This window comes from Rhinatrema bivittatum, chromosome 3 (genome assembly GCF_901001135.1).
Source record: "Rhinatrema bivittatum chromosome 3, aRhiBiv1.1, whole genome shotgun sequence".
Taxonomy (NCBI): Eukaryota; Metazoa; Chordata; class Amphibia; order Gymnophiona; family Rhinatrematidae; genus Rhinatrema; species Rhinatrema bivittatum.
The window spans coordinates 375,918,611-375,945,674 of NC_042617.1; the positions used below are offsets into that span (position 1 = coordinate 375,918,611).

At 43.0% G+C, this 27,064-nt stretch overlaps 1 protein-coding gene across 6 annotated transcripts in view; it reads right to left on the bottom strand.

Annotated features, from left to right (window-relative positions):
• Window positions 1–27,064, bottom strand: part of SH3BGRL2 (SH3 domain binding glutamate rich protein like 2) — a 174,020-nt gene that overhangs the window by 4,893 nt on the left and 142,063 nt on the right. For 4 of the 6 annotated variants that reach the window (XM_029595569.1, XM_029595566.1, XM_029595567.1 and 1 more), the window contains 2 exons: window positions 12,744–12,824; window positions 11,029–11,070 (listed from right to left, as the gene is read on the bottom strand). In XM_029595569.1, coding sequence (XP_029451429.1) covers window positions 11,029–11,070; window positions 12,744–12,824 — 123 coding nt within the window. Of the gene's footprint in view, window positions 1–11,028; window positions 11,071–12,743; window positions 12,825–26,769; window positions 26,904–27,064 lie in introns of those variants that run through there. The other 2 variants (XM_029595568.1, XM_029595570.1) reach the window with 2 other exon arrangements.

Genomic DNA, 27,064 nt, shown 5'->3' on the forward strand with positions numbered 1-27,064 from the left:
ATTCAAAACTACCATCCTTCCACTACAAATGCTTCAAAATGCTGCAGCACGCATACTCACCAACAACAGAAAATCGGAACATATTACTCCCATACTCAGAGATCTGCACTGGCTCCCCATTGCGCAGAGAATCATGTTCAAAACCTTATCTCTAATACATAAGACCCTACACAATGAAAACATGACATGGTTCAATAATGATCTTTACTTCCACAAACACTCCAGAACCCCTAGAACACAACATGCAGCCACCCTACACACCCCCACACTTAAAACCACCACTCTTGAGTCAACTAGGAAGCGTCCGATAACCATAGCCGGGCCGAGCTGCTGGAACAAAATGACACCGGAGCTATGGCAAGAAACATGCCCAATAAAATTTAAGCAAAAACTGAAAACATGGCTTTTCCTACAGGCTTATACTTAACTTTACGCTCTCCTTTCTCTCTTACTCCACAGCCTTGCCCACTAACTTACTTAAGTGTACATCCCCGTTCTCTCTCACCACACCTATCGTCTTATTGGCAACTACTCATATCTATTGTATTTCAATTGGTCATAAGACTTCTATCCTATTTCTTTCTCTCAGGCCCAGCTTCTCTCTTTTCCAATTGTGTTTTATAAAACTCATTCTATTTACAGACATAAGTTCAGCGAGAATTTGCTATGTACCACTATTTGATTTTTCCCTTCCATTGTTTCCAGGGATAGCAAGGAGACTGATGATTCAAATGAAAGTCCGAGACTGCCTTGGGCAAGAAGGATGGAATAGTATGCAGCTGTAATGCCCCCGGAGTCACCTGAAGAACTGCTCCTGCCAAGACAAGGCCTGCAGCTCAGAAATTTGACATGCTGAACAAACAACCACCAGGAACACAGTCTTCAGGTCAACAACTGCAAAGAAAGGCTATGCAGTGGTCGGATCATAAGACCCGCTAAAAAATCCAGAACCAAGTTAAGACTCCACAATGGAACGGGTAACCTCAAGGGAGGCCTAAGATGCTTCACTCCCTTTAAAAACAGGCCACATCAGGGTGAGATGACAAGGAAACATCATTCACTGGGCCTCCGAAACTAGCAAGAGCCGCAACCTGCACCTTCAAGGAATTAAGGGCTAATCCTTTATTCAACCCATCCTGCAAAACAATCCAGGATGAGTGGGATCTTAACTGAACAAGGAAGAATACCCCACTTCTCACACCTGGCCTCAAAATCTCTCGAAACCCACACAAGCCGAGGATGTGGAGAATTTGCGAGCGCAAAGCAAGGTGGCAATCACCGCAGAGAAATAACCATGCTTTAAACAGGTGAGCCCTCTCAAGGGCCAAACCGTAAGACAGAACAGAGTCAGATCCTCATGAAGAATCAGTCTCAGCTGTCAAAGATCCATGTGCGGCAGAAGACAAAGGGGAGCCTCTAACAGGAGTCTTCGCAAATCCGCATACCACGAAAGCCTGGGCCAGTCCAGTGCCACCAGGTGTACTAGCCCCCTGTGACCTTCGATCTTATAAATAATCCTGCCCAGCAAGGGCCATGGCCAAAGGCATAAAGCAATCTGTCTTCCGGTCAGACCTGTACAAGAGTGTCTATTACCAGGGACCATGGATCTCTCCTGTGATGGTAGAATCAGGGAGCCTTCACACTGCAAGAAGTCGCCAGCAGGTCTAGGAACGGAAGGTCCCAGCAAACCACAATCAGCTGAAATGATTCTGCTGATTGTCTTGTCCTGCAATGTGAGAGGCCGAGATCATCTGCAGATGTCATAGGAAATAGACCATAAGCTGGTCTATTTCCTATGACACTTGCTGGCTCTTGGTTCCTCCCTGGAAATTGATATAGGCCACCATCGTCACGTTGTCCAACATCACGTGAACCACTTGATCCCGCAGCCTGTGGCTGAACTGCAATCATGCCAGTCATACCGCCTGGGCTTCCAGGCGATTGATGTTCCAACAGGACTCTTTGGCATTCCAACGCCCTTGGGACATTAATTCCAAACAGTGAGCCCCCCAACCGTGGAGGCTCAGATCTTTCGTGAGTACCAAATAAGTTGGAGAGGACAAGGGAACTCCTTTTCTCAGATGATTCTCCTGCACCACCACATAGTCCTGAGACTGCGGGTTCCAACAAGACAACAGAGAGCACTGAAGAGGATGCATACGCGCCCTTGCCCACGGCACCACTTGCAGGGTAGCTACCATCAAGCCGAGCACCTGTAGGTAGGACCAAACAGTTAGGCGTATGGTGTTCACCAATGGACGCATTTGAGACATCAATTTCTGGATCCGAATTTCCGGTAGGAAAGCTCTGTCCTGCCCTGTCTCGAACCAAACCTCCAGATACTCCAATGACTGGAATGGCTGAAGATTGCTCTTGGTCAGGTTCACCACCCAACCAAGCTCCTACAATAAGAAGATAACCTTGTGTGTCAAAAGGTGGCTCTCTTCCTGATACTTGGCTAAAATCAGCCTGACATCCAAATACGGGTGCACCAGGATCCTTCTTTTTGCTAGGCTGCCACTACCACCATAACCTTGGAAAATGTTCTGGAGCGGTGGCTAGACCAAAGGGCAGCACCCGAAACTGATAATGGTGCCCCAACACCGCAAAGCATAGAAAGCATTGGTGTTCCAATTGGATGGGAATGTAAAGGTAAGCCTCTGACAAATCCAAGGAGGTCAGAAATTCACCCGACTGCACTGCCATTATCACACAGCGTAACATTTCTATGCGAAAATGAGTCCCCTTCAAATGACAGTTGACCCTCTTGAGATCCAGGATGGGACAAAAAGGAGCCCTCCTTCTTGGGCACAACAAAATAAATGGAATATCATCCCATAATTTGAGATGTGCGCACCGGAACCACAGCTCTCAACCAGAGGATCCTTTGAAGTGTGAGTTCCACTGCCTGCTTCTTCTGTGGGGAGTGGCAAGGGGATACCTTGACCATATCCCGAAGAATACTGTGAAATTCCAGCACATATTTCTCGTATCACCTCCAGGACCAACTAGTCCGATGTGATCTTGACCCACCTCTGATAGGGGGACGTCTCTTTCTGTTCTCTCTCTTGTTCTGGAAGGTGGGTTGGCAAACCTTCACTGGGAAGGTCCGGAAGGTCCACTCCTCTCTTGGGTTGTCGGGGATGAAAGGACAGACCTACAGAAAGGCCAAGTCCACTAACACGTTGACCCTCCATAGGGACGAAACCACCTGGAACCCCCGGAGATGACCCCCCCATACCAAAAGGGGCACTGTAACTGTTTCCTTTCCTTCAGCAACCGAGGAATCGGAAACTTGCCCCACTTACTGGCCAGTTTCTTCAACTCGCTCCCAAACAAGAGCAAGCCTTTAAAGGGCATCTTGGTAAGATTAGCTCTGGAGGCTGTGTCAGCAGACCAATTTCTCAAACCAGAGTTGATGCCTGGCCACTATCGCCGAAGCCACTCCTCTGGACTAGGTATGGACCAAATCACAGTCTGCATCTGCTAAAAAGACAGCAGCAGGCTCCATAACCGCTTTGGAATTCCCTCTAGACTCAACCTCCTGAGAGAGAAGCAGACAAGATCGCGCCACTAGGGCACAACAGGAAGCAATCTGTAAAGTCATCGCCACAGCCTCAAAGGCTTGCTTAAGAATAGCCTCAATCTTTCTATCATATACAATCTTCAAGGCCGCTCCTCCCTCTAAGGGGATAGTCATCCACTTGAGATGGCACATGCCAGTGCATCCACTTTGGGAAAATGCAAATGCTCTCTCACTCACAGCCATATCCAGGGGGGTACAGGCCTTCCAATGTCTGACCCACTTTAAACTTTGCCTCTGGAGTGTCCCATTCCAGAGATCAAGCAATTCCTGAATGGCATCCATCACAGGGAAAAAAAAATGAGAGGCTTTACGTAAGGAAACCAAAATGGGATTCTTCCTTGGCTCAGACATGGCATCCGAATCAGGGACACCCAGCTGTTTCAAGGTCTGGGAAATCAGGGCCAGCAGTTCATCTCTATGAAAAAAAACCCACAACATAGTTTGATATGGTTCCAGCTCTGAAGGAATTTCCCCATCTTCCAGGGAATCTGGATCAACTTCATCATCAGTGCCATCCGGATTCCTGTCTGGAACACCTGCAGGGAGCAGAGGCGAGCTCCGCTGCTTAAGCACAGGACTGGAAGAGGGAGGAGCCACCGGCTGAGGGTCCAACCAGACAGAAATGTGGGAAGCGAAGGACTGAGCCTGAAGAAAAGCTTGTAAGCCTTGAAAAAAATTCCACACAAGAAAAAGCAGCCGGGTCCAGACCAAGCCCAGAAGGAAATGGAGCTTGTCCCACAGAACTGCTCTTGCCTGTGGAGGAGCCAGTCAAAGCTTGGTCTGGACCCGGCTGCTTTTTTCTGAAAGGACAGCCTCCACCTCAAACAGATTGGAATCAGGCTGCAGGCGCTAACTTTTAAAAAGAAGATAGAGCAGCTTTTAAACTAGAACAAGGGGGAAAACAGACAGTCACTCGGCAGTGCATGGTTTGGAGGAATTTAACTTTGAAGGATTCTAATGAAACAGTAGAGGAAGGGCATCCCAACAGAGTTTCCAATAAAAGCAAACATAGTCCATGTGCCTATAAGTAAAGAATCACTGAGCTAAAGAATTCCAAACTATCCCTAGTAACTGAAAAGCAGGTTGTTAATAAAAACAAAACACGCACTTTAAAATTTCTGTATGCCAATGCAGAAGTCTAAGAAGTAAGATGGGAGAGTTAGAGTGTATAACAGTAAATGAAGAGATAGATATAATTGGCATCTCAAAGACCTGGTGGAAGGAGAATAACCAATGGGACAGTGCTATATCAGGGTAAAAATATTGCAATGATAGGGTGGAACAACTTGGTGGGGGTATGGCACTTTATGACCGGGAGGTTATAGAGTCCAACAGGATAAGGATCATACAAGAGACTAAATGCTCAGAAGATTCTATATGGGTAAAAATCCCATGTATGTTGGGTAAGAGTATAGTGATAGAAGCATACTACCATCCACCTGGCCAAAATGGTCAGATGGATGATGAAATGCTAAGAGAAATCAGGGAAGCTAACCAATTTGGTAGTGCAGTAATAATGGGAGATTTCAATTACCCCAAATTTGGCTGAGTAAATGTAACATCAGGACATACTAGAGACAAAGTTCCTGGATGGAATAAACGACTGCATCATGGAGAGAGTCAATCCGAAGCAGGAGCAGGAACTGGAACACAGAGGCAGGAGCGAAGCAGGAACTGGATCAGGAACACGGAGACAGAAACACAGGAGCTAGAACTGAAGAGACAGCAACTAGCTACTCCAAGAGTACGACCTGTTGCTAAGGCAAAGCAAGAAGGTCTGAAGTGGCCTATTTATAGATCTCTGTAGCTTATGTCAGAGTTGGGGGACCAGGCCGAGGTTTCCTGCCACATCCCGTTTAAATCCCGGGCTTCAGCCCGTGCACCTAAGGAGTGGAGTCCCCAGCAGAGATCGGCGGCATCTCCCGCGTGAGGAGAGCACCGCAGGAAGGCCTCGCTGCAGGTTGGACCGGCATGGTGGAGCCAGCCGGGAGCCCCAGCTACCACGGGTAAGAGAGGGGGAACCCGGTCACAGCTGTCCGTGGCCGGGTTTCCCAACAGTAACAGTGGAGGTGCCACTTGGCAATAGTGATCATAACAATCAAATTTGAACTAATAACTGGAAGGAGGACAATATTTAAATCTACAGCTCGAACACTAAATTTTCAAAAAGGAATGATAAAATGAGGAAAACAGTTAGAAAAAAACTGAAAGGTGCAGCTGCAAAGGTTAAAAGTATCCAACATGCATGGACAATCTTAGAAGCGCAATCCATATGTATTCCACGCAGGTGAAAAGGTGGAAGGAAGGCAAAACGATTACCATCATGGTTAACAGGTGAGATGAAAGAGGCTATTTTAGCCAAAAAAAATCCTTCAAATATTTGAAGGATCCATCTGAAGAAAATAGGAAAAAGAATAAGCATAGTCAAGTTAAGTGTAAAACATTGATAAGGCAGGCTAAGAGAGAATTTGAAATGAAGGTGGCTGTAAAGGCAAAAACCTGTGAGGGAGTCGGGTTGGACCGTTAGATGACCAAGGGGTTAAAGGGGCTCTTAGGGAAGATAAGGCCATTGCAGAAAGACTAAATTAATTCTGTGTTTACTAATGAGGATGTTGGGGAGATACCGGTTCCGGAGATGGTTTTCAAGGGTGATGAGTCAGAAGAACTGAACCAAATCACTGTGAACCTGGAAGATGTAAAAGGCCAGATTGACAAATTAAAGTGTAGCAAGTCACCTGGACCAGATGGTATGCATCCCAAGGTTCTGAAGGAACTAAAAAATGAAATTTCAAAGTTATTAGTTAAAATTTGGAACCTATCATTAAAATCATCCATTGTACCTGAAGACTGGAGGGTGGCCAATGTAACTCCAATATTTAAAAAGGGCTCAAGAGACGATATGGAAAACTATAGACCAGTGAGCCTGACTTCAGTGCCAGGAAAAATAGTAGAAACTATTCTAAAGATCAAAATCACAGAGCATATAGAAAGATATGGTTTAATGGAACACAGTCAACATGGATTTCTCAAGGATAGTCTTGCCTCACAAATCTGCTTCGTTTTTTTGAAGGGGTTAAAAATTGTGGATAAAGGTGAACTGGTAGATGTAGTGTATTTGGGTTTTCAGAAGGCGTTTGACAAAGTTTCTCATAAGAGGTTTCTAAGAAAATAAAAAAAGTCATGGATAGGAGGTGATGTCCTTTCGTGGATTACAAACTGGTTAAAAGACAGGAAACAGAGAGTAGGATTAAATGGTCAATTTTCTCAGTGGAAAAGGGTAAACAGTGAAGTGCCTCAGGGATCTTTACTTGGACTGGTGGTTTTCAATATATTTATAAATGATCTGGAAAGGAATACAACAAGTAAGAATTAAATTTGCAGATGATACAAAATTATTCAGAGTAGTTAAATTACAAGCGGATTGTGAAATTGCAGGAGGACCTTGCGAGACTGGAAGATTGGACATCCAAATGGCAGAAGAAATTTAATGTGGACAAGTACAAGGAGTTGCATATATGGAAAAAAAAACAAAAAAAAAAAACAACCCATGCTGTAGTTACACAATGTAAAGTTCCATATTAGGAGCTACCACCCAGGAAAAAGATCTAGGCATCATAGTAGATAATACATTGAAACTGTTGGCTCAGTGTGCTGTGGCAGTCAAAAAAGCAAACTATGTTAGGAATTATTAGGAAGGGAATGGTGAATAAAATGGAAAAATGTCATAATGCCTCTATATCACGCCATGGTGAGACTGCACCTTGAGTACTGTGTACAATTCTGGTCACCGCATCTCAAAAAAGATATAGTTGCACTGGAGAAGGTATGGAGAAGAGCAAACAAAATGATAACGGGGATGGAACAGCTCCGCTATGAGGAAAGGATAAAGAGGTTAGGGCTGTTCAGCTTGGAGAAGAGAAAAATGAGGGGGGATATGATAGAATTCTTTAAAATCATGAGAGGTCTAGAGCGGGTAGTTGTGAATCAGTTATTTACTCTTTTGGATAATAAAAGGAATAGGGTGCATTCCATGAAGTTAGCAAGTAGCACATTTAAAACTAATCTAAGAAAATTCTTTCACTCAACGTACAGTTAAGGTTTGGAATTTGTTGCCAGAGGATGTGGTTAGTGCAGTTAGTGTAGCTGGATTTAAAAAAGGTTTGGGTAAGTTCTTGGAGGATTTCCATTAATTGCTATTAACCAAGTTGACTTAGGGAATGGCCTCTGCTATTATTGGCATCAGGAGAATGGGATCTACTTAGTGTTTGGGTACTTGTAGTGTGGATTGGCCACTGTTGGAAACAGGATGCTGAGCTTGATGGTCCTTTGGTCTGACCAAGTATGACAATTTCTTATGTTCTTAACCAAGACTTGTTAAATGCTTTTTCAAGCGGCAAGGAGCAACCCGATGCTGAGGAGAATAAAAGAATAACTCCCTTGAAGAAGATAAATTCATTTATCGAAACATGGCCATGTCAGGAACAAGAAAGAGAAAGCTAAGTAGATTGGGAATGCATTATAAATATTTAAAGATGTTGGGGAAACACTAGTGAAATAGTTGCTGAAGATTTACAAGTGGTGAGGTATGAAAGTGAAAGCTAAGTTGCTTGGGAACATATTTTAAACATTATATAGAAGTGACAAAGATGCTGAAGATTTAACATCACGCTGGCGGTCTAGATGAACCCGGCAGAAAAAAGTTTGACAACATTGGGGAGCCGAAAGAATGGGAAGTAGAGTGAGCCGTTCTAAATCATAAGCAGCAGTGCAGAAGAAAGTTCAAATAATCCAATACTGGGACTTTAAAATCAATTTAGCCAATGTTTTGCAATAGTAATCATTGGCATTGAAAGTAAGTAGCTGATGAACCTCAAGCATCGCTGACGGTTGAAGTATACTCTGTAAAATTTGAAGATTCCGGGAAATAGAGTAAATTGATTCAAACTCTAAGTGGTGGTCTCTTTAAATGTTTAAAGTTGTCATGCCGGGATTAATAAACATTTATAATCAATGACCGAATTGTGACAGTTTAACAGCGAATCATCTATCAAATAAGTTGTTTCTTAAAATTAGTAATAAGCTTGTAAAAAAGTATATTTATTGGAGGAATTCCAATGTACCTTAAACATTCTCTGTGAAATTCCATACGACTCACCACAAAGATTAAAAAAAAAATTAAAAAGATTCTTGTTTGAATAAATTATAGTAAACAAATAAAACCCAGGTAAGAGGAAGGTTGGTTTATGGATTACAATTGACAACAAGACTGCATACAAGGCTGGTGACAGCAGGTTGCAGTGATCATATGAAACCTTCCTTATCCTTCTTTCAATATTTTTTTAGATGAGAATATAAAAATCAAAAAATAAACACAACATAAAACAATATATATTTGAAGGGTGGGGAATAGATATTTGTGGGACTTATCCAAGGTCTGGCATCCTTCCAGTCAAGGTCATGACCAACCCATCATCAGAATGGGAGAAACCAGGCTTAGTAAAATCTGAGGAAGACAATTATCCCTGAGCGTCTAAGCAGCCGCTAGGCAGGATAGAAGACAGGTCAGGCTGAGAAGTCTTAATATGACAGGCAACACAAATAGGAAGACGCTTAGGCTTCTTGCTTACTGGCATCATTGCGGCGGTAAATGTGCGTCTGATTGGCTTGCGTTGAAAGAGGAATACACACAAAAAATAAGCACCTAGAAGAAAGTGCGGCAAGATGCACTCGCAACTTGTGTTCCAAGCTAAGCGTGTGAACAATGTAAAGTTTGTGTACATAAAAAGCGCATCCAACATCTGAGTGCACAACGCATGCGCAGAGCCGACGCACTGTGCATACCAACTGTCCATAGAGGGCAGAAGAGCACACACAGAAGCGCATGAAAAACACCGCCTTGGCCTATAACGTGGTGTGAAAGAAAAAATCTTAAGTGCGGAGCCTAGCCCACCAGGAGTCGTTAAACTCGCCAGGCTGCCCAGTTCCCCAACCCCAATGGGAGTAGAAACCCTGATTCAAAGATAAAACTTTTTTTTTTTTAAAACCTTACCTGAGCTCAGCACTTACTGGCTGAGTAGAGAGATGGTCTCCGGCTGCGGGGGGGAGGGGGGCAATCTGCTGTCACCTCCACACTTGGCCTCCTGCATCCGCTGCCTTTCAGCTGACCTAGCAGCTAGTCCACGCTGGGAAACCCAGCTACTGGACCAAGGCACACCTCTGATGGACTACAGAAATCACCTCAAGAATTCTCAACTGGGGGAATGACCTTTAGGTATTACATAAGGAGAGCGAGGCTTTATTTATCTTAATTTAGAATTCCAAATTTCTCCTTCCAAAAAGCTCAAAGCAATCCCCATAGGGAGATGCACATCCACCATCTGCTGGAGACTGAGAACTGGCAGGCTGGGGTCACTGCAGGGTTATATTTACTGTGACATCAGCTTGCTCTGTCTCCATCTGCTGGCAGGGAAGCTTAAACCACTGGTCCAGAGTCCATCTGTCTACACATTCTGAAAGTTGTTCTTTTGTTTGGGATTCTCAACTGCCAGCTTTCAGATGTCTTTAGCATGTTTTTGCAAGTTGCATTAAAATGCTTTGGAAGAGTAATAAAACGAGGGAGAAAATCAGGATTCATATATTTCATGATTTAAAAAAAAACCCAAAACAAAAACCACTTCTGGATCCTGCCCATTTTGTCCCCAACCATTACATAGATAACTAGTTAGAAATGATGTTTTGGGTAAGGTTTCTTTTGTAAACATCTCTCTGCAACCCAAGTTACTAAAAGTACTGCACTTTAAAATGCTGCACACAAATTCACTGCTGGCAAGAAATGGGCAACTGTAGCTTTAAGGCCACAGAAATTTAGTTTCCTCTCTGACAATCCCTGATCTGGTTTCAGATCTGCAGGCAGTTGGAGGGGAAGACCTCTATGCTACCAAGCTGCAATACGACTACACACACCTCCCAGAATTTTAAGATCTTCAAATAAAGGCTTACTATCCATCCCTTCATTGGTATCAGCAAAACTGACTTCTGTGAGAGACAGAGCTCCATCATTAGTGGGACTAAAATATGGAATAAACTTCCAACAGACTTAAGACTAGAAACCAACTTAACACAGTTTAAAAAGAGAATTAAAACATGGTTGTTCAAACAGGCTTTCACCGAGGGTAACACCTGAGCACAATTATTTCTTCTGGCAATTAATTTAACTGGAGCGATCCTCTGATTTGTCTGTCTTATGTGATTTTATTTGTTTTTTGATATTTTATAATAAGATTGTAATAAGTTAATTTTTTAATGCTTTTATGTCCAGTTTCTTTATGTTATTTATTTGAATGTACTTGAATTTTAGTTAACTGTATTTATTGTAAACAGATATGATGGCTTGTCCCAAATACAAGTATAGAAATTCTGGTAAATAAAATAAACAAACTCACACATTTGTAGGGACTGAGCAAGCAGTCTGTCATGACAAAAAGCTAAGAAGAAAAAAAAATAAAGGACAGTGTCTATTTGTACATGCCTACAACAAAGGATTTGAGAGAAGAGAAAGAGAAAAACCAATATATTGGTAACATAGTGAAAGACAACAGATAAAGACCAATACGGTCCATCTAGTTTATCTAGCAATTTTTTTGCGGGTAATAGCAACTTGGAAGCAAGTTAGAAAAATTTCTGTTGCAGCTGATTTCTCTCTTCCAAGTAGCAATACAAAATACTATTGCTGGCTATATGTGCTTTTCTACCTTTGCCTGGAATGATAGGAAGCATTATTATTGTAGAGAACCCCCTTAGGTTAAGCTATGTTAGGGAGATAGGAGGGCACTTAATATTCCTAACCAGCACCTTCTCCGAGTGGTATCTCCTGCCTGCATAAGTACAGGTGAGTGCATAGAATAGTGCAGCATCTAACTGGATTTAGAAGAAGTATGTTTTCTTTCTGGAGTCCTCTGTTCCCTAGTCTAGGCCTTACAGTCAGATACTAATGAGGAGAGACACATTCCTGTTCAATACCCAACCAGTCTGGAAAGGGTTAGCTCAGTTTGTGAGAACAATTTTAGAGAGCCATTTTTGGAATTAGAGTAAATCTCTGTTCCTGGAGGCGGTCAGGGAAAAAACCTGATGTTCCTATCCTACAATACATGGAGGATGACTAACCACAGAAGTATTTCTGGCTTTTGAGAAGTTTTTGTATCCTTTTTTGTTTTGGGAGGAAGTTCTGCTCACACTTCCTACCCAGGAGAGGAGATTGAGGATTTTATCTGTTGCTAAGTGTTTGGGACTTTCAGAGTTTCATCTTCAACATCTGAGAGGAGAGTGGGGAGTGGAAAAGAAATTTAGTTTGAGACTCCCATCAGAGTCTCTACCCAGAAGGCAAGAGGACTAAGTGGATGTGATTCAAGAGCATTGGGGACCTCACATATTTTTCTTCATCTTGCAGAGACCTATTTTGGATAGGGGACCCCTACCCTGCTTAGAACCTATTTTCTAACTCTGGGAGAAGAGACCATCTTAGAGACAGCCACCTTTAGGGACACTTACACGGAAAAAACAGGATCAGAACTGTGCACATCTTATGGATGTAACAATGAGAAATGTGTATAAACACATACTATAAACTACTGAAGATTTGTTACAGTAAAAGTTATTTTGGAACACCCACTCAAGCATCCAACATGGTTATTGGCTTGGAGAAAATGCTGCACCAGAGAGATTATGAGAACATCCAGAGAGGACGTCGCCCCTGCCAGTCTTGGGCACAGGAATTTTATCCCCCTCGCAATTCAGAGAATCCATGCCCCAGGTCTAAACAGACTTTGGTTACTGTGTTCAGAGACTCAGTCTTGGGACTGGGCATGACTCCTGCCATTACGACAGCCCAGTGGTCCAACATAATCCCCTCCCTTAGCCCCTTCTATGATGAGTGTTTGATCCCTCCCCCACCTAACTTTAAAAATACTTTAGTTCCCTCATGTGCCCTAAACCAGTGATCCCCAATCCTGTCCTGGGGGCCCATCAGCCAGTCGGGTTTTCAGGATATCCACAATGAATATGCATGAGAGAACAATTGCATGTTACATTGGGAAGTATGAAGGCAAGTTAAAGTCACTTATAAATGCCTACATAAAAAAAAAAAAAAAAAAAGTCTTACCTTTGTTGCTGGCCTGGGTTTCAGTCCTAAGAATGAAAAGACTGTGTTGTTTTCTTTTGATTCAAAAAAGGAGTCATAATCCTACATGAAGAAAAACAAAAAACAGACTAATGAGTAAGCACTGGCAACATGATCAAGTCAAACTGCCAGGAATTGGAAGGAAAAAAAAAATACTTGATGAAAAATCCAGAATTTATTCTCAGTTTATCACCATTGCAACTATTTTACCTAAAGTTAATTCAACAATGGTGGTGAATTCTTTTTTCATTAACTAAGACAAGTCTGTTTTTATTCTCTTCACAGATCATATGCAAAAACAATAACAAAAATATCCCTATCCTCATTCTAGGGAAACTGAAAGAATAACTTCATGTGTTTTACAACCTACCTGTTGCCAAAACAAATCCTTCCTGTTGATTAGCCTACCATGACTTGTAGTCAGGTGAAGAGCAACGGAGGACGCGATCTTCTAAACATGCACAGAGCTGTACAGAACTGCAATGTGCTCTGATCAGGATCAATGGGACAGCATTTGAAAGAAAGTCTGTAAATGAGAATGCGAGGGTGGCACCCTTCACTGAAAAGGGAAAACTTAAAAGTTCTACCCTCCTCCTCAGACAAATTGTGGGCTGAGAGTGCAAGCCAACATAACATGCACAACATACAGTTTTTGAATTCTAGTCTGGCTTATGGAACTCACAGAGTCCACATCGTTGCCACTGTACAGTCAGATAGATTTCAAATAAATAGAAACATGTTTTCTCTTCAGTATAGGAAAGACATAAATGTTCATTTTGTATCATCTCTTAATATGTATCAATATCTACATCGAGCTTCCAATACCAAAATGTACACATTTTCCTTGCCCAACATCGAAACATGTAGTGTTCCTTTATACATGCCCACCGTGTTCTACATTTCATGTGTTATATTCCTCCATGCCGTGGTCATGCTCTTCTTTAAAATCTTTTTTTGTCTATGGCAGCATTTACCTACTCTCTTGTGGATTTAGGCAGAAGAGGACTCTGTTTCACTTCATCTGCAAGAAACATTGCCAATGATGATTACATTTTGAAAAATTATTTGTTTAGAAGTCGAGAGTAGTGACAAAGATATGCAACCAGCCAATCTATTTAAAAGATATGCAACCAGCCAATCTATTTAAAAATGGCTTGGCATAACTATAAAGAAACCAGTACGTCTTCAGGATCTACTGGTACATTCAAAATTTCAATCACAGGCATTCCACCCAATGAACTGACACGAGGTCATTTTGCGTGTCAAACATGTAATGTTTACCCACTGTCTTTTAATTGTAATACGTTACTATTTCCAGCTCAAAAACCGTTTTCCTTACAACATCACACCACCTGCAAATCTAAAGAAGTTGCATACACTGTTTGATGCCTCTGCCCTCTAATTTATATTGGTAAGACTTGCAGATCAGTGGGTATCCGGATCCAAGAACAACTAAGTTGCATTTAAAGAAAATGACAAGAAGCAGCTCGTTTGGTAACACATTGGACAACAGTGGCTCTCAGTTCATGATCTATGGTTTGCAGTGTTATCTCAACCTAGTCAGAGGTGGTGATTTCAAAACTGCTTATACAGCAGGAACGTTTTATCTTTAGTTGGAATACTGTCTCCCCAAGAACTAAAAAAGATAGAATGGTCAGTTTTCTATTAATGTTTTTGATTACTGTTAAGACGTTCTGTATTTCCAGTGGTTGAATAATCCTTTACATAGTTGTACGGTGACATCACATATCTTCAGTCTACGACAGTAGCCATACTTATAATGTGTTGAGACTGCGGTTCATATAGCCCTAAAGACTATTCTTTCTGGTAAGACAAAATTTTTTCACTACTTTCTCTGTTTTGATTTAGAAGTATTGTCAGCAGCCCCTGAGGCAGACATTTGATAATATGTCAAAACATCGAGTGTCAAACCGATGCTCCCTGAACTCATTGAGAAGTCTGATCGGCTCAGAAGTGTTCAAGTTAAGTACTCTGTTTTTGTGATTACATTATAAAGAAGACTAAGGGAATTAGTTATTAACTGGTGACAGCTCAAAAAGATTTCCTAATGCTGTTGTTGGACTCTGTATGACAAGGCAGCTGCCTTTTTTGTTTTAAATGCAGATTTTATTTTTTTTTAATTTTTAAAAAGGGCTTCGATAGGGCTTTACCCAACTCAAGTTAGGTTGGTTTAAGCCATCTGGTATACGATTGTGCTTTTTGCTGTATTTAAGTGGCTGCCATGCATTTTTTTCATCTTTATTCATTTTTCAACAAGAACAAGTTGAACGCTGCACAAATATCCAGTATTCTTACATTCTTAACTAATACATCAACCCATCCTATTTTCCCCACCTTCCCCGCTCCCACTTTTGAAGCAAGAAAGTAACACCAAGTTATCAAGCATACTGTATTGCCATATAGTCTGTGCCAGCGTTTGTTCCTCTTTTCCAAAGCGAATAGACTTCCATATATTAAATCCACTTCCATAAACTCAGTTAGAATTGCTTAATATGTTCTTATAAAGATGCATACATCTTTTCCATGATTCATTCGACTTGTCTTTTGCAGTCAAATATTCAAACTGTAGCAACTTATACAACCGTGCCTTTCACTGTTCTCTCTTCGGCACTTCCGGGGAGATCCATTTAGCCAATATAGTCTGAATCGCCAATATAAATGCTTTCCTAAGGAATGACTTCTTATGTTCAGTGAGGATCTCCATTGAGTCATCAAATAAACCCAGACACATTCTAGGCAACTTTGGAATAGACAAGTCTACAATCTGGCCCAATTCTACTAAAATCTCATCCCAGAACCCAGATATCTTCCCACACTCCCAGAAACGATGGAAGAAGGATCCTTTTTCATCTAGGCATTTTCAACACGTCTGAATCTCTCATTTGGCCATATACAACCGGAACCTAGGTATATACATACAATGAATTAGTTTATAGCCCGGTTTCTCTCAATGCTACATTCTCTACTGCAGAATAGCAATCTCGCAGCATTATCTGGACCTCCAACTTTTTTATAGTAATTTCAGCCTGCTTTTTCCATTTATCAACTTTATCATTACATATGTTTTGAATACCTTTATTAAGAGGTGAACAAGAATTTCTCTTTCCCTGTAAAGATTTCCTGCATATCAACATAATTGCGGAACTCAGAGTTTTTCTGACATAATGATTACACATAATGTCGAACCTGCAAGTATTGCATAGAAATCCTTAGAGACTAGGCTATACTTTTTTTGTAGAGCCTTAAAACTTTTAATTGTGTTGGTACGTTCTATGAGAAATTGATACAGTCCAACAATACCTTTACTATTCCATGTTTTAAATAATTTGTTTTCTCGGCACCTTTTCTAGTTCCACTATATCATTTTTTGAGATGGGAGCAACAGACAGTGCACATAATAGTCCAGGTGCAGTCACACTACAGATTGATACAGAGGCATTATATTTTGTTTTGGGCTTGTAAGCTGAAGGCAACATACAATATAAACAGCAGAAATATTTGACCCTTTGATTTCTACACCCCAAATGCATAATTTTGGATTTAAACACAATTGAGAAATCTTTGGCCAGGCTTTCCATTTTTAGTCTCACCTATTTCCCTGGGATGCTCACTCCATTGCAGACTTTTATATCATCAGCAAACAGGCTCCATTTCCCTTCTAATCCCTCCAGAATGACCCTTAAAAAGACACTAAAATGACTGGGCCTGTTTGAGAAGCAATCTAAAACAGATGCTGTTTCTAAGCTTTTAGCTAAGATCGAATGTAAAGTCTGAGCTCTGAGCAGAGAACAGTCCCTTCTTGGCCATTTAGCTAAAATTGAGAACCTCCCCTGCCATCTGATCCTATGAGGCAGGCAAAATGTTACAACCCTAATCACAGCAAGGGGATTAAACCTCTGGCTGCAAAAAACAAAACAAAACAAAAAAAACAGTCCTTTGTTTTTTTAACATGCTGCTTGCATTTGATGACAGTAATCTTGTAATAGTAGGCCCTGGACCTCTGATGTTACTGCCAGATTGGATCTCTGTGGGTGGAACAACAGGTATGTTGCTACTGGATTGTCGCAATTGCAGTAATCTTAAAAGCTGTCTCCATTGTTACAGAATTACTTTCAAAATATCAAGGAACCAATATTAATTGCAAGATTGATTCCAAAAATCACAGCCTCCAATGACAAGGAATTACAGGAATCATTTGCAGTAATATTCTTTATATAATGCAAGGTCGCTGCAAATTATAACAAAAATATGCAATTCAGTGTTGCCGAAGTTTTTACAATTCATCTTTTTCAGTTCGTCATGTGCAAGGAGATATTAAATGTCTAAAATTTTAGAGCGTCTCCATAGCCATTTATTTCTTTTATTTCCTTCTTCTACCTTTGATTTCTCCACTCCCCCCATTCAGTCCACCAATGATTCTGAACTACACTGGTCCAACTAAGGATATCATCTACTTGTTAGCCGTACAAGCTTGAACACCTGCAGGATATCACACCTTACCCCCATCAGTTTTGTTAGCTCTCCTTGATCTACCATCACAGGTAGATGAATATTTAAACCTGCACACAGGCTCTTTTTTTTTTATGTATGTAGATTTAATAGAATTACAAGAAGAAAAATTTGTATGAAAAAAGGAGTAACAATTAATCACAAATTTGAGTGAAAACAATATAGGAAATAATAGCATGTCTTACATCCTTTGAAGTCCACAGAAGGAGATCCCTTTACACTATGCCAAGAAATTACATAAGTAAAATAGAAAGAAATAGCACTGAAAGAGTGGAGTTTACAATTGTAGAGGAAACTCATCAGCTGAAAGGGAGTCGGGGGGCAGAGGAATTCCAGCACCATCTACTTGCTGAACCACTTTATCACTTGGAAATGAAGACAGTTCGGATGGCAAATAGAAGACATGAACTGCCCTCAAACTTTATCAAACATTTACAGGGGAATATTAACAAGAAATAAGCCCCAAATCTGTAGCACTCTAGGTCTCATTAAGAGAAGCTGCTTTCTTCTCTTCTGAGTTTCTCTAGACACATCATCAGAATATATCCTGAAGTTTAACTGGAGAAAAGATTCAGAGGGATGTTTGAAATATAATCTTAGTTCCCAGTCTCGGTCAAGCTCTAAAATAAATGATATCAACATCGTAGCAGCCTCTACCAGAGAACTATCTGAAGTTTCCAGCCATTCAGAAACATTAATGTTTGTAGATATTAAAGACTCCATTTCTTGCAAAACCACTTGGACTTTGTTTCCCCTTTTGAATTAAGGTAACCAAAGGATTTAGATAGAGGGAGTATTGCTTGCTCTGGAACTTTGAAAACATCCACAAGATATTTCTTGAACATATCTTTAGCTGATATATGTGGTGACTTAGGAAAATTTATGAAATGAAGATTTTTCCCTCGAGAGATATTTTCCAGATTTTCTACTTTATTTTTCAAAAGTTGGGTCCTCTTTCACTTAAAGTTCTTGAGTAACTAAGTCCTTGAATTTCTGTTTTAATTTCCTCAGTCTTTTGCTCAACAGAAAACATTTGTAACTTCCAAATTTGATATTCTTTCCCCATTTGCATTACTTCCAGAACTAGGGGATTAATTGTGAAGAAAATGAAGTCTCAAGATTTTCAATTGCCTTCCATATGTTTTCCAACATGAAATGCTTTGGTCTTAACCAGGGATGGTCAAGGGGCAAACTGTTGAGGCTCTACAATAGGGGTGGAAACTTCCTCAGCCCCACGCTGGAAAGTCCCCAAAGTCAGCAAACCAGCAGACCCAATCTCAATCTCAGAGTCTTCTCCAGTTTCTGCTCCTTCACTCTTGGACGGCAATGGCCCTGCTCAGAATCGTGCCTGAAGCGTGTAGTGTAATGTCTCTGTCTGCCAGTGGCACCACCGTTCATGAACAGACCCCGCTGTTCATGAACGGTAACACTAAGTCCTTGCTCATACCCGCTACCAATTCTCAACATGACCCTCGCCCTATATTGTTGCCCCCCAAATGTATTAATATGATTTTTGGCACCCCCCCAAAATCCACCCGCTCATGCAGGAAGGATACAAGCTCCGCCCATCTCATTCCTCGTTTGCCAAACCATGAAATCCTCCAATTCCACCGCTCCAGATCCAGATGCTCCCCGTAAGGTCTTCGCAATGCCCGCCGCTGTGCCCAGTGGATAAAGGAGTGATCCACGACCCAGGCACACCCCTGCACTCTAAGAACCCCCCTTAACTCTGCAAAAGAAGAGAATCCAATTAATAACCAGTATGACCCCCCCCCCCCTCGGTCACTTATTTTCTCATAGTACATGAAGGCTTTAGACTTCCATCTCCCAATGGCTTTGATCCCAGCTTCTGACATGCTGCATTCGACTGCAGTAGTCGCTGCCCCAATACGAAAGGAATGGGAGCTAACACATCCCACCCAAGTCTGCCCACTACCATTTTCAAAACTCTTGTAAATTGAAAACTGGTTAGCGGCGCACCATCTTCGTGCACTAGGAAGGAACCAGACACTTATGGGAGTGCCCTTGCACATTCCTGTGTGGTCCGAACCGGGCACAACAATGCATTCTCGGCCGGGATTAGCGTGATGACCTGACCCTTCCCCTTTTGATCATTTTTTTATTTTTGCACGTAAATCGTAACCATGCCACCCTGCACTCACATCTGATGGACCATGAGCCCAGTACCCACTGCATTGACCTTGGAACTCGCCACCAACCCACTAATCCTTGTCGCCCCAAAGAAGGCCAAAGAAAAGGCCGCCTTGAATAATAGCACCTCAGAACTTGACCAACACACCGATGCCAGCTGTTCTGTCAGGCGAATCAAGTCTGCATACTGGATGGGCTGCCTTTTGTCACCTTCACTTCCCCGATCCCTCTGCCATCCCCTAGCACCGGGTTTTCCCAACCTTTTAACTTCTGAAAAAAGAAAACCCCACGACCTGTGTTTTGACCGAAAACAAGAAATAACCGTTGTACTTTGCCCACAGTATAAACTGCACCACCAGCTCCTCCTTAACCAGCCCTCCTCCCCATCCTGCTGACTGTAGAAAACGAGCCACCACTCTTCTTCTCGCAATATAGGCCACCGACTTCCGTATCAGTCTCCATTCTTCTTCCGCCCTAGCCTCCAAAAAGTACTCCAGAAAATGCTCTGCCTTCCACTTCGCCTGCAGGGCAACGCTCTGAAAACCTTCCATTTAAAACGAGAGAGGGCATCAGCTCTCATATTTTGAACTCCTGGGACATGCTTAGCTTTAATGCTAACATTCCTCTGCAAGCACATACCTGTCAACTCCCGTAACCGTGCCGAAACCTTCAAGCATTTTGCGGACAATCTGTTAATCACTTGCACTACCCCCCGATTGTCGCACCAGAATACCACATGCTGGTTGCTTAGCTTTCCCCCCCAAATCGCTAATGCTGCAACAATGGGGAATAACTCCAAAAGGTTATGTTTTTGGTAAGGCCTTCAGACACCCAATCCTCTGGCCATGGTTCCACACACCATTGTCCCTGAAAATAGATTCTGAAAGGGGCGGACCCCGCTGCGTTGGAAAATAGATCAATCACCTGATTCGATATCTCGCTGTCTGGTATCATAAACACCCCACTGAAAGATTCCAACAAAACCTCCCAGACCCCTAAATTCATCCTTAATCCTGCGCATCACTCTTATAAAATGATGCCCCGCACGAATTCCCACGGTAGCTGCAGATAACCTCCAAATGAAAGCCCTCCCCATCGGAATGACCTGGCAGGCAAAATTTAGCCACCTGATCAACGACTGCATTCTTCGTAAGGAGACCTTGGTCGACTTCCTCACCTCTTGTACTAACTCTCACAACTTTAGCACTTTATCAGCCAGTAAGCGCAATACCATTGCACAAGAGTCCAACTCGATGCCTAAAAAAGGTCAACTGAGCGGAAGGCCCTTCCGTTTTATCCAGTGCAATTGGCACACCCAACCGTCTTGCCACCTCCATAAAGCCGTCTAGCTGCTCCCAACATGGATTGGACCACAAACAAAAAAAAATCGTCCAGATAATGCAGCATTTTGTCGCAAAGGGTGTGCCGCTCAGTAACCCATTGCAAAAAAGAGCTGAAGGCTTCAAAGTACGCACATGAAACTGCACAACCCATCGGCAAACAACGATCTATGAAATACTGCCCTTCAAAGGAAAACCCCAGTAAGGGGACACTCGCTGGACATATCGGCAGCAGCCGGAAAGTGGACTCTATGTCTGCCTTCGCCATCCATGCTCCTTGACCTGCCATCCGTACCAAGTCCAAAGCAGCATCGAATGAGGCATATCACACCGAACATTCACTCTTGGGAATGAAATCATTCACTGACATGCCTCATGGGTATGAAAGATTAAGGATTAGCCTGTATTTACCCTGTGTCTTTCTTTGGGATGACAGCCAACGGAGATAGGTGCATTCTATGAAACGTTGGCTCCTCGAAAGGCCCTGCTATCCACCCTAATCTCAGCTCAGCCTACAATTTCGCCCTCGCTACTTCTAACTTCACCACTGACCTTGCGTTTTGACCCTTCCCCCGCTCCCCGGCCCCGTATAAGGAATCCTGAAACACTCCCGAAAACCATAATACAATAAATTTGCCGCCTTCTGATCTGGATAATGCCGTAACCAAACACGCAACTCCTCTACCACCACTGGGGACTCCACCTTTCCTAACTGGACCTCACTGCTTGCCCCCCCTATGTGGGGCTGTACTCTGACTTTGTGAACACTTGGATGCTGGATAGGCTCCGCCACAAGTGGCGTATGCATGTCTGAACTTGTAATCTGGGAACAAACAAGTGGCCTTGTTAAATCTCCAGCATACAGACCTTCCGATCGCCGCTTTGACCCCTGTCCCTGCCTTACTACTATTCCCTGCAGCCCAAAAGGAGCTTGTCCCCCCCCCCCCCCGCCCACGCTACCTGCACTTGCCGACCCAATGAACCCTGTACCTCCGCCTCCTGCTCCTTATACTCTTGATAGTCATCTGCGTCAGCCACAGATGAATGTCCTGCGTACCCTAGGACATATGGTGAATCCCCGCCATCTTATTCTTGAACTTATCATAGATGAGCCAGGCCCAACCTTCATAGTCCTTGAAAGCTCCCAGTATACTATCCCCGTACACCAATAAAGGCCCATACTGCGCTGGCTCAAAGTGTCCCACTACACTAGCCAAACGCAAGAACCCCCTGACTCAGTTTAAAATATTCTTCGAAACCTTAGGACCCGTTGTTCCTTTCCCTTTTTTCCTACTCTTCTTTTTGTCCTTCCTACCTCTCCATCTGCCCTCCAATAACTTGAAAATATTAACGTTCTTCCTCTTTCGAATACGCCTCTGCAACTTCCTCCCATAGCTCCATCAATGACACTAAGGCCAGATGCCTCATGTCCTGCCTAGGGCCCTCTCCCAACCCGGCTCGCCTGTCTACTATAGACGCGCTGGAGGTAGATGTTGAAGACGAAGACGAGCTGGTATCCAACCCCGAACTATACTGATGTAACTTTTCTCTCTTTGCCCCTACGTGCCCTTGTCGATACCCCTATAGGCTCCAACTCACCTGCTCCTGCTCCCAACAGCCACCCACTGCCTCGGGTGCTCTGTCCACCACCGAACCTCGATACTCCCATCCTTCCATGGGCCATAAGAATGCCCTATGTCTCCAGGCCTCCTGCTGGGACATGCCAGGGTAATCTGGTCCTGCCGAATCTGTAGGAACAGACATTCAGCCCGCAAAACTGCCCCTAGACCTGTAATCCAGGTGGCCACGCGTACCCCAACCTCTGCCACCAGCAGCTGATACCCCCTGTCCTGGGCTTCCCCACCTTCACCCTCGCCATCCCTGGCCATGAGCGCTGGCCCTAGCGATGCTCCCATAGCACCCGTCCCCATACCATGTATGCCAGCTGCCAAAACCTCCCCATCCCCAGTAACCCCTGCCCGCCGCCGGAAAAGGAGGGTTCCCACTGGGCTGCCTACCTGGATGACCGCCAGAATCCCCCGTCAGAAGAGGAGGGAAACCACTGAACCCCTTCTGGGATGCCCTGCTGTGTGCAGCGCTGTGTCCTTCCGTACCACCCCTAGCAAAGTCTCTGGGTCTGCTACCTATCGCCCCTGATGCTCGCCGCTTGCCTTTTTGAGAAGCGCTGCTTCTTCCTGCACTACAGTGTGGGGCTGTATTACGAGGGGGAGGTGTCTGCTGGCATACCGCCCTGGGCCTGCCCCTCCCCTGCGGATACTACCTGCCCCCTGCTGCTTTTTCTGGGAACTGGGGATTTTCCTTTGCTTCTCCTGCGACTAGGGGCTCTGACGGCGGAGCCCACCACTGCCTCACGGGTGGGAGGCCAGAGGCCGGGAGGGGGGGGTAGGGGAAATCAACGCCAGAAGGATCCAGGGAAAGGTTGGGGTGAAAATCATCCCCGGGGCATGGGGGGGGGGGTGGGGGGAGCCCACCTCAGGGCTGCTCTCACCAGAGCTCAATGGGACATGCCAGACTTGCCTTGTTGTCAGGAAGAGCAAGCGGCTGGAGGAGTCAGGGCCCTGCCCTGAGAACCGGGTCTACGACCTCCGACGAGGGGTGGGGCTGGGAGGCCTGGGCCGGACGGAGCCCCTCGCTCGCGACCTCGCTTCTGCATGCTCGGCAGAGCATGCTATTGGCTGCTCCCCTGGATATTTTTTTTTTTTTTTTTTTGCTGAGCCCGCGATCCAAGCACCACAGCAAGCCCGCACGCAGCCTGCCTCTGTAGCTAGCCAGGTCCATCTAGCAGAGAACCCTGCCACGTCACCGGCGAGCTGCCTGCCTCGGCCAATGGCGGTGTAGCGATTTGAATCGCTGCACTCGCCGGCCGTTGTGCGCCCCCCCCCCCCCCTCGCTCCTATACTCCACCCGCCCCGCCCCCGCAGTCGCACACTTTTCCCAGCGCCGGTCATTTAAATTGTCAGTTTTTATTTCCACTGATAGACTATTCTAGGTTTCCACTCTCTCAGTAAGAAAGTATTCCTATCCTTCCTCTGAATCTTCCTCCCTCCAATTTCATACTATGACCTATCGTCCTTGGATGATTTTTTTTTTTTAATGAAAAAATTGCAACTTCTTGTACTTCCTACAGCCTGATAAATATTTACAATTTTTCTATCATATGCTCTTTTCTCTTCTGCCCTCCGAATATTCCAGATACTGCTTTTATCCACCTAAAGTCCTCACAAAACGTTATGGGCTCCAGAACTTAGCACATTACTCACACAGCTCCATTGACTGGCAACATTCAAGTCATTTGAGATGATCACTCACAGGTCTCAGTCCTGTTAATTTCCAGCTCTTGACTTCTTAATCAACGAGAGGCGAATGGTTTTTTGTTGCCCAGATGCATGATTATTTACTTTTTTTTTTTTGAACTGCAGCACAGCAAATGCTCGACTTATTTCAGGTTTTACAAGTGTTCTTTTTATTTTTTTTTCCACCTCTCTGGGTGATTACCAGTAAAAGATTTTTGTAAACATGCCTCTTTTCTTCAAATCCCACTACAGCATTACTAACAGTATTGAAAAGAAAAACTACTCTGAAGTATCCTGCTGGTCACATTACTTCCCCACCTTGACTTATTTAACTAATTCCTGATCCAGTTACCAGCTTTCTCTGCTACTCCTATGCTGACTAGTTTGGTTAATATTCTATGCAGAAGTGTGTAAAAAGCCTTCTTGAAAATCTGACAGGGAACATCCATCATGATCCATCACTTTTGTCATCTCAAAAAGTCTGACAGGATCTTTCCTTATGAAATTATTTTGTCTGGGGTCCTGCAACTCACTTGTCAATATACTGAAATATCCTGTTCTTTAGCAGCGTTTCTATAGCTAGACCAACTGCCAAAATTAGATGCCCACAATACTGCCTCTTCATAGTGCCCGCTTTTCTGACATGGGACTTTATTTGCTCTCCCCCAGTTCATCAGAACCCATCACTCCCATCTCTGAGGACAAGATGAACAAGGCTGTAAAGTGTTTCATCACCACTTCCTTATGCTCCCATCAGTTTAGCTACTCATTTATGTACATTACTGCCCCCTCACCCCCCCCCCCCTTCCCATCCCCAGACTTCCCTTTAAACGTTCTGTTTTTACCCTTCTTCTGTAAAACCCCCTCCCCTGCTTCCAAATTTCTGTTCAATCTCCCGTTTTTAATCTTCTGTAATTCCCTACATTCCATGCTATCAAATTTTTCAGATAATTACCCCGTAACGTAGTATCCAGTTACTCAAATAACTATTCACTGTACTTAACACACAAACTCTGTCAACCTTGCTCTTAGTTACCTAACGTCCCTCCTTATAATTATTCGCACTTACAAAAAGTTCTATATAAAGAGCTTTAAGCTAAGTCAGGGTTATGTTCCTTCGCATTTATAAATAGTTCATTTTACTCGCATATATCAAGAGTTCTCTGTAAGGCATTTATAAGCTAAGTTCATGTTTAATGTAAACCATTGTGATACTCACAGTGAACGTCTGTATATAAAAACTTTTAAATAAATAAATGTAAATTCTTTAAGAACTTTCTCTTCTGCTTGTGATCATATCATTTAAGTCCTTGGTTCCTTCTATAGGTAAACTTGCATTTCCTTTCTATATAGTAAATAAATAAATAAAAAAATTGAGTTGTTTAAGCTTTGTTGGTCCCCTTCCTCCTTAAACCCAAATTTCTTCTTTTAACTTAACTATTCCCCCTTTTCTTTTGCATCTTTACCTTTCATACCTGAAGATGGTTTTAGGCAATTGCCTCTTTTGCCTGTGTCTTTGCTTATGTGTCTGCTCTCCTTGCCTCTATTTTTTTTTTAATTCTGCCTGTCTTCCTCCTCCCAGTTGTTTTTTTCATATTTTCTCAATGCTAGCCTCTTTGCTCTTATTTCTGTCCTCTCCCTAGAGAGCAATAGTTGTCCTTTTTCTCTCTTCCTTTTGTTTACCTGTTATTCACAGGATTTATTGCCTTCTTTATTTTCTCTTTTATTGCTTTCCATCTCTGTACCCTTCAAATCATGGATTCATGACTGGGCTTTCTCTACAGTATATTTTCGGCATCTTAAACTTAGGACTTCTGAAGTCCAACATAAAAGCACAAGAAAGGCCATACTGGGTCAGACCAAAAGTCCGTCAAGCCCAGCATCCAATATCTGACAGTGGCAGACTCAGATTGCAAGTACCTGGAAGGATCCCAAAAAATAGATTCAATCCTTCTTGCTCATAATCAGGGAAAGCAGTGGCAACAATCCTATCAAAAGGCAGCACTATAAATATTACCCCGCACCCTAAAACAGCATTAGTATTCTGCTCCATCAACAAACAGGTTGAATTAGCCACACACGTGGGCAACATCCTACGACAGCCTTGGGACAGATAAGTTCTCAGAAAAACAGTTTTTCAGCATACATGGAATTTCTCACCCAGACAGCCGCTACCTCACGAGTCCTCTGTATCTATTTTAGTCTAAGCTATTGCACATTCACTGATTTTTCAGCTCTCGACAAAATTAGTTTTCTTGCCACTAAGACTACTTTGTTATTTCCTTTTCTTTAGTGTATGCATTGTATTTTTGTCTTTCCATGTCATCTCTAGGGAAAAACAAATGTAGGAGTACTTAGATAAGTCCTTAACACCCAAAATTGATTTTAATTTGGCAACAAAGCTATTCAATATGCCTGGGCATTTTAACCTTTTAGGTACCAACATTCCACAAGTGGAACATTTTTTCATATACTTTTAATTTCTTTCAAATGTTTTTATACCATATTTGAGTCTAGTTAACTAAGATATGTAAAAATGGGCATCAGGAAATAATTCCTTCAATGAGCAGGATCTAAAAGGTTAAAAATTTCCCCTGCAGCTGGAAGATGACCTCAACAGATATGCATCAAAAATGCTACTTTTGCCCTGGCCTGGATCACAAGGTACCTAACTGTGCAAGGATGTTCCAGAGGTCGAGACAATTCAGAATTTACAAGATGAAGGCACTTCAGTCTTTGCCGTCTGTCTCCCCTCTGCCGGCCAGGCTGCATGAGAAAGGTAAGGAACTTCCTTTACAGGACAAGCTATGTCATTCAACCCAGGATAATGGATCCTCCTCAAAGCCCTTTAAAAAAAATAAAACAAAAGTCACACTGCAGACTTCATGTATCAAAGGATGAAGAGGCTGATGGATCCTGAAACACAGCAGGTCTCAGTACAGGGATCATCTGCACTTAAGGCAGTTGT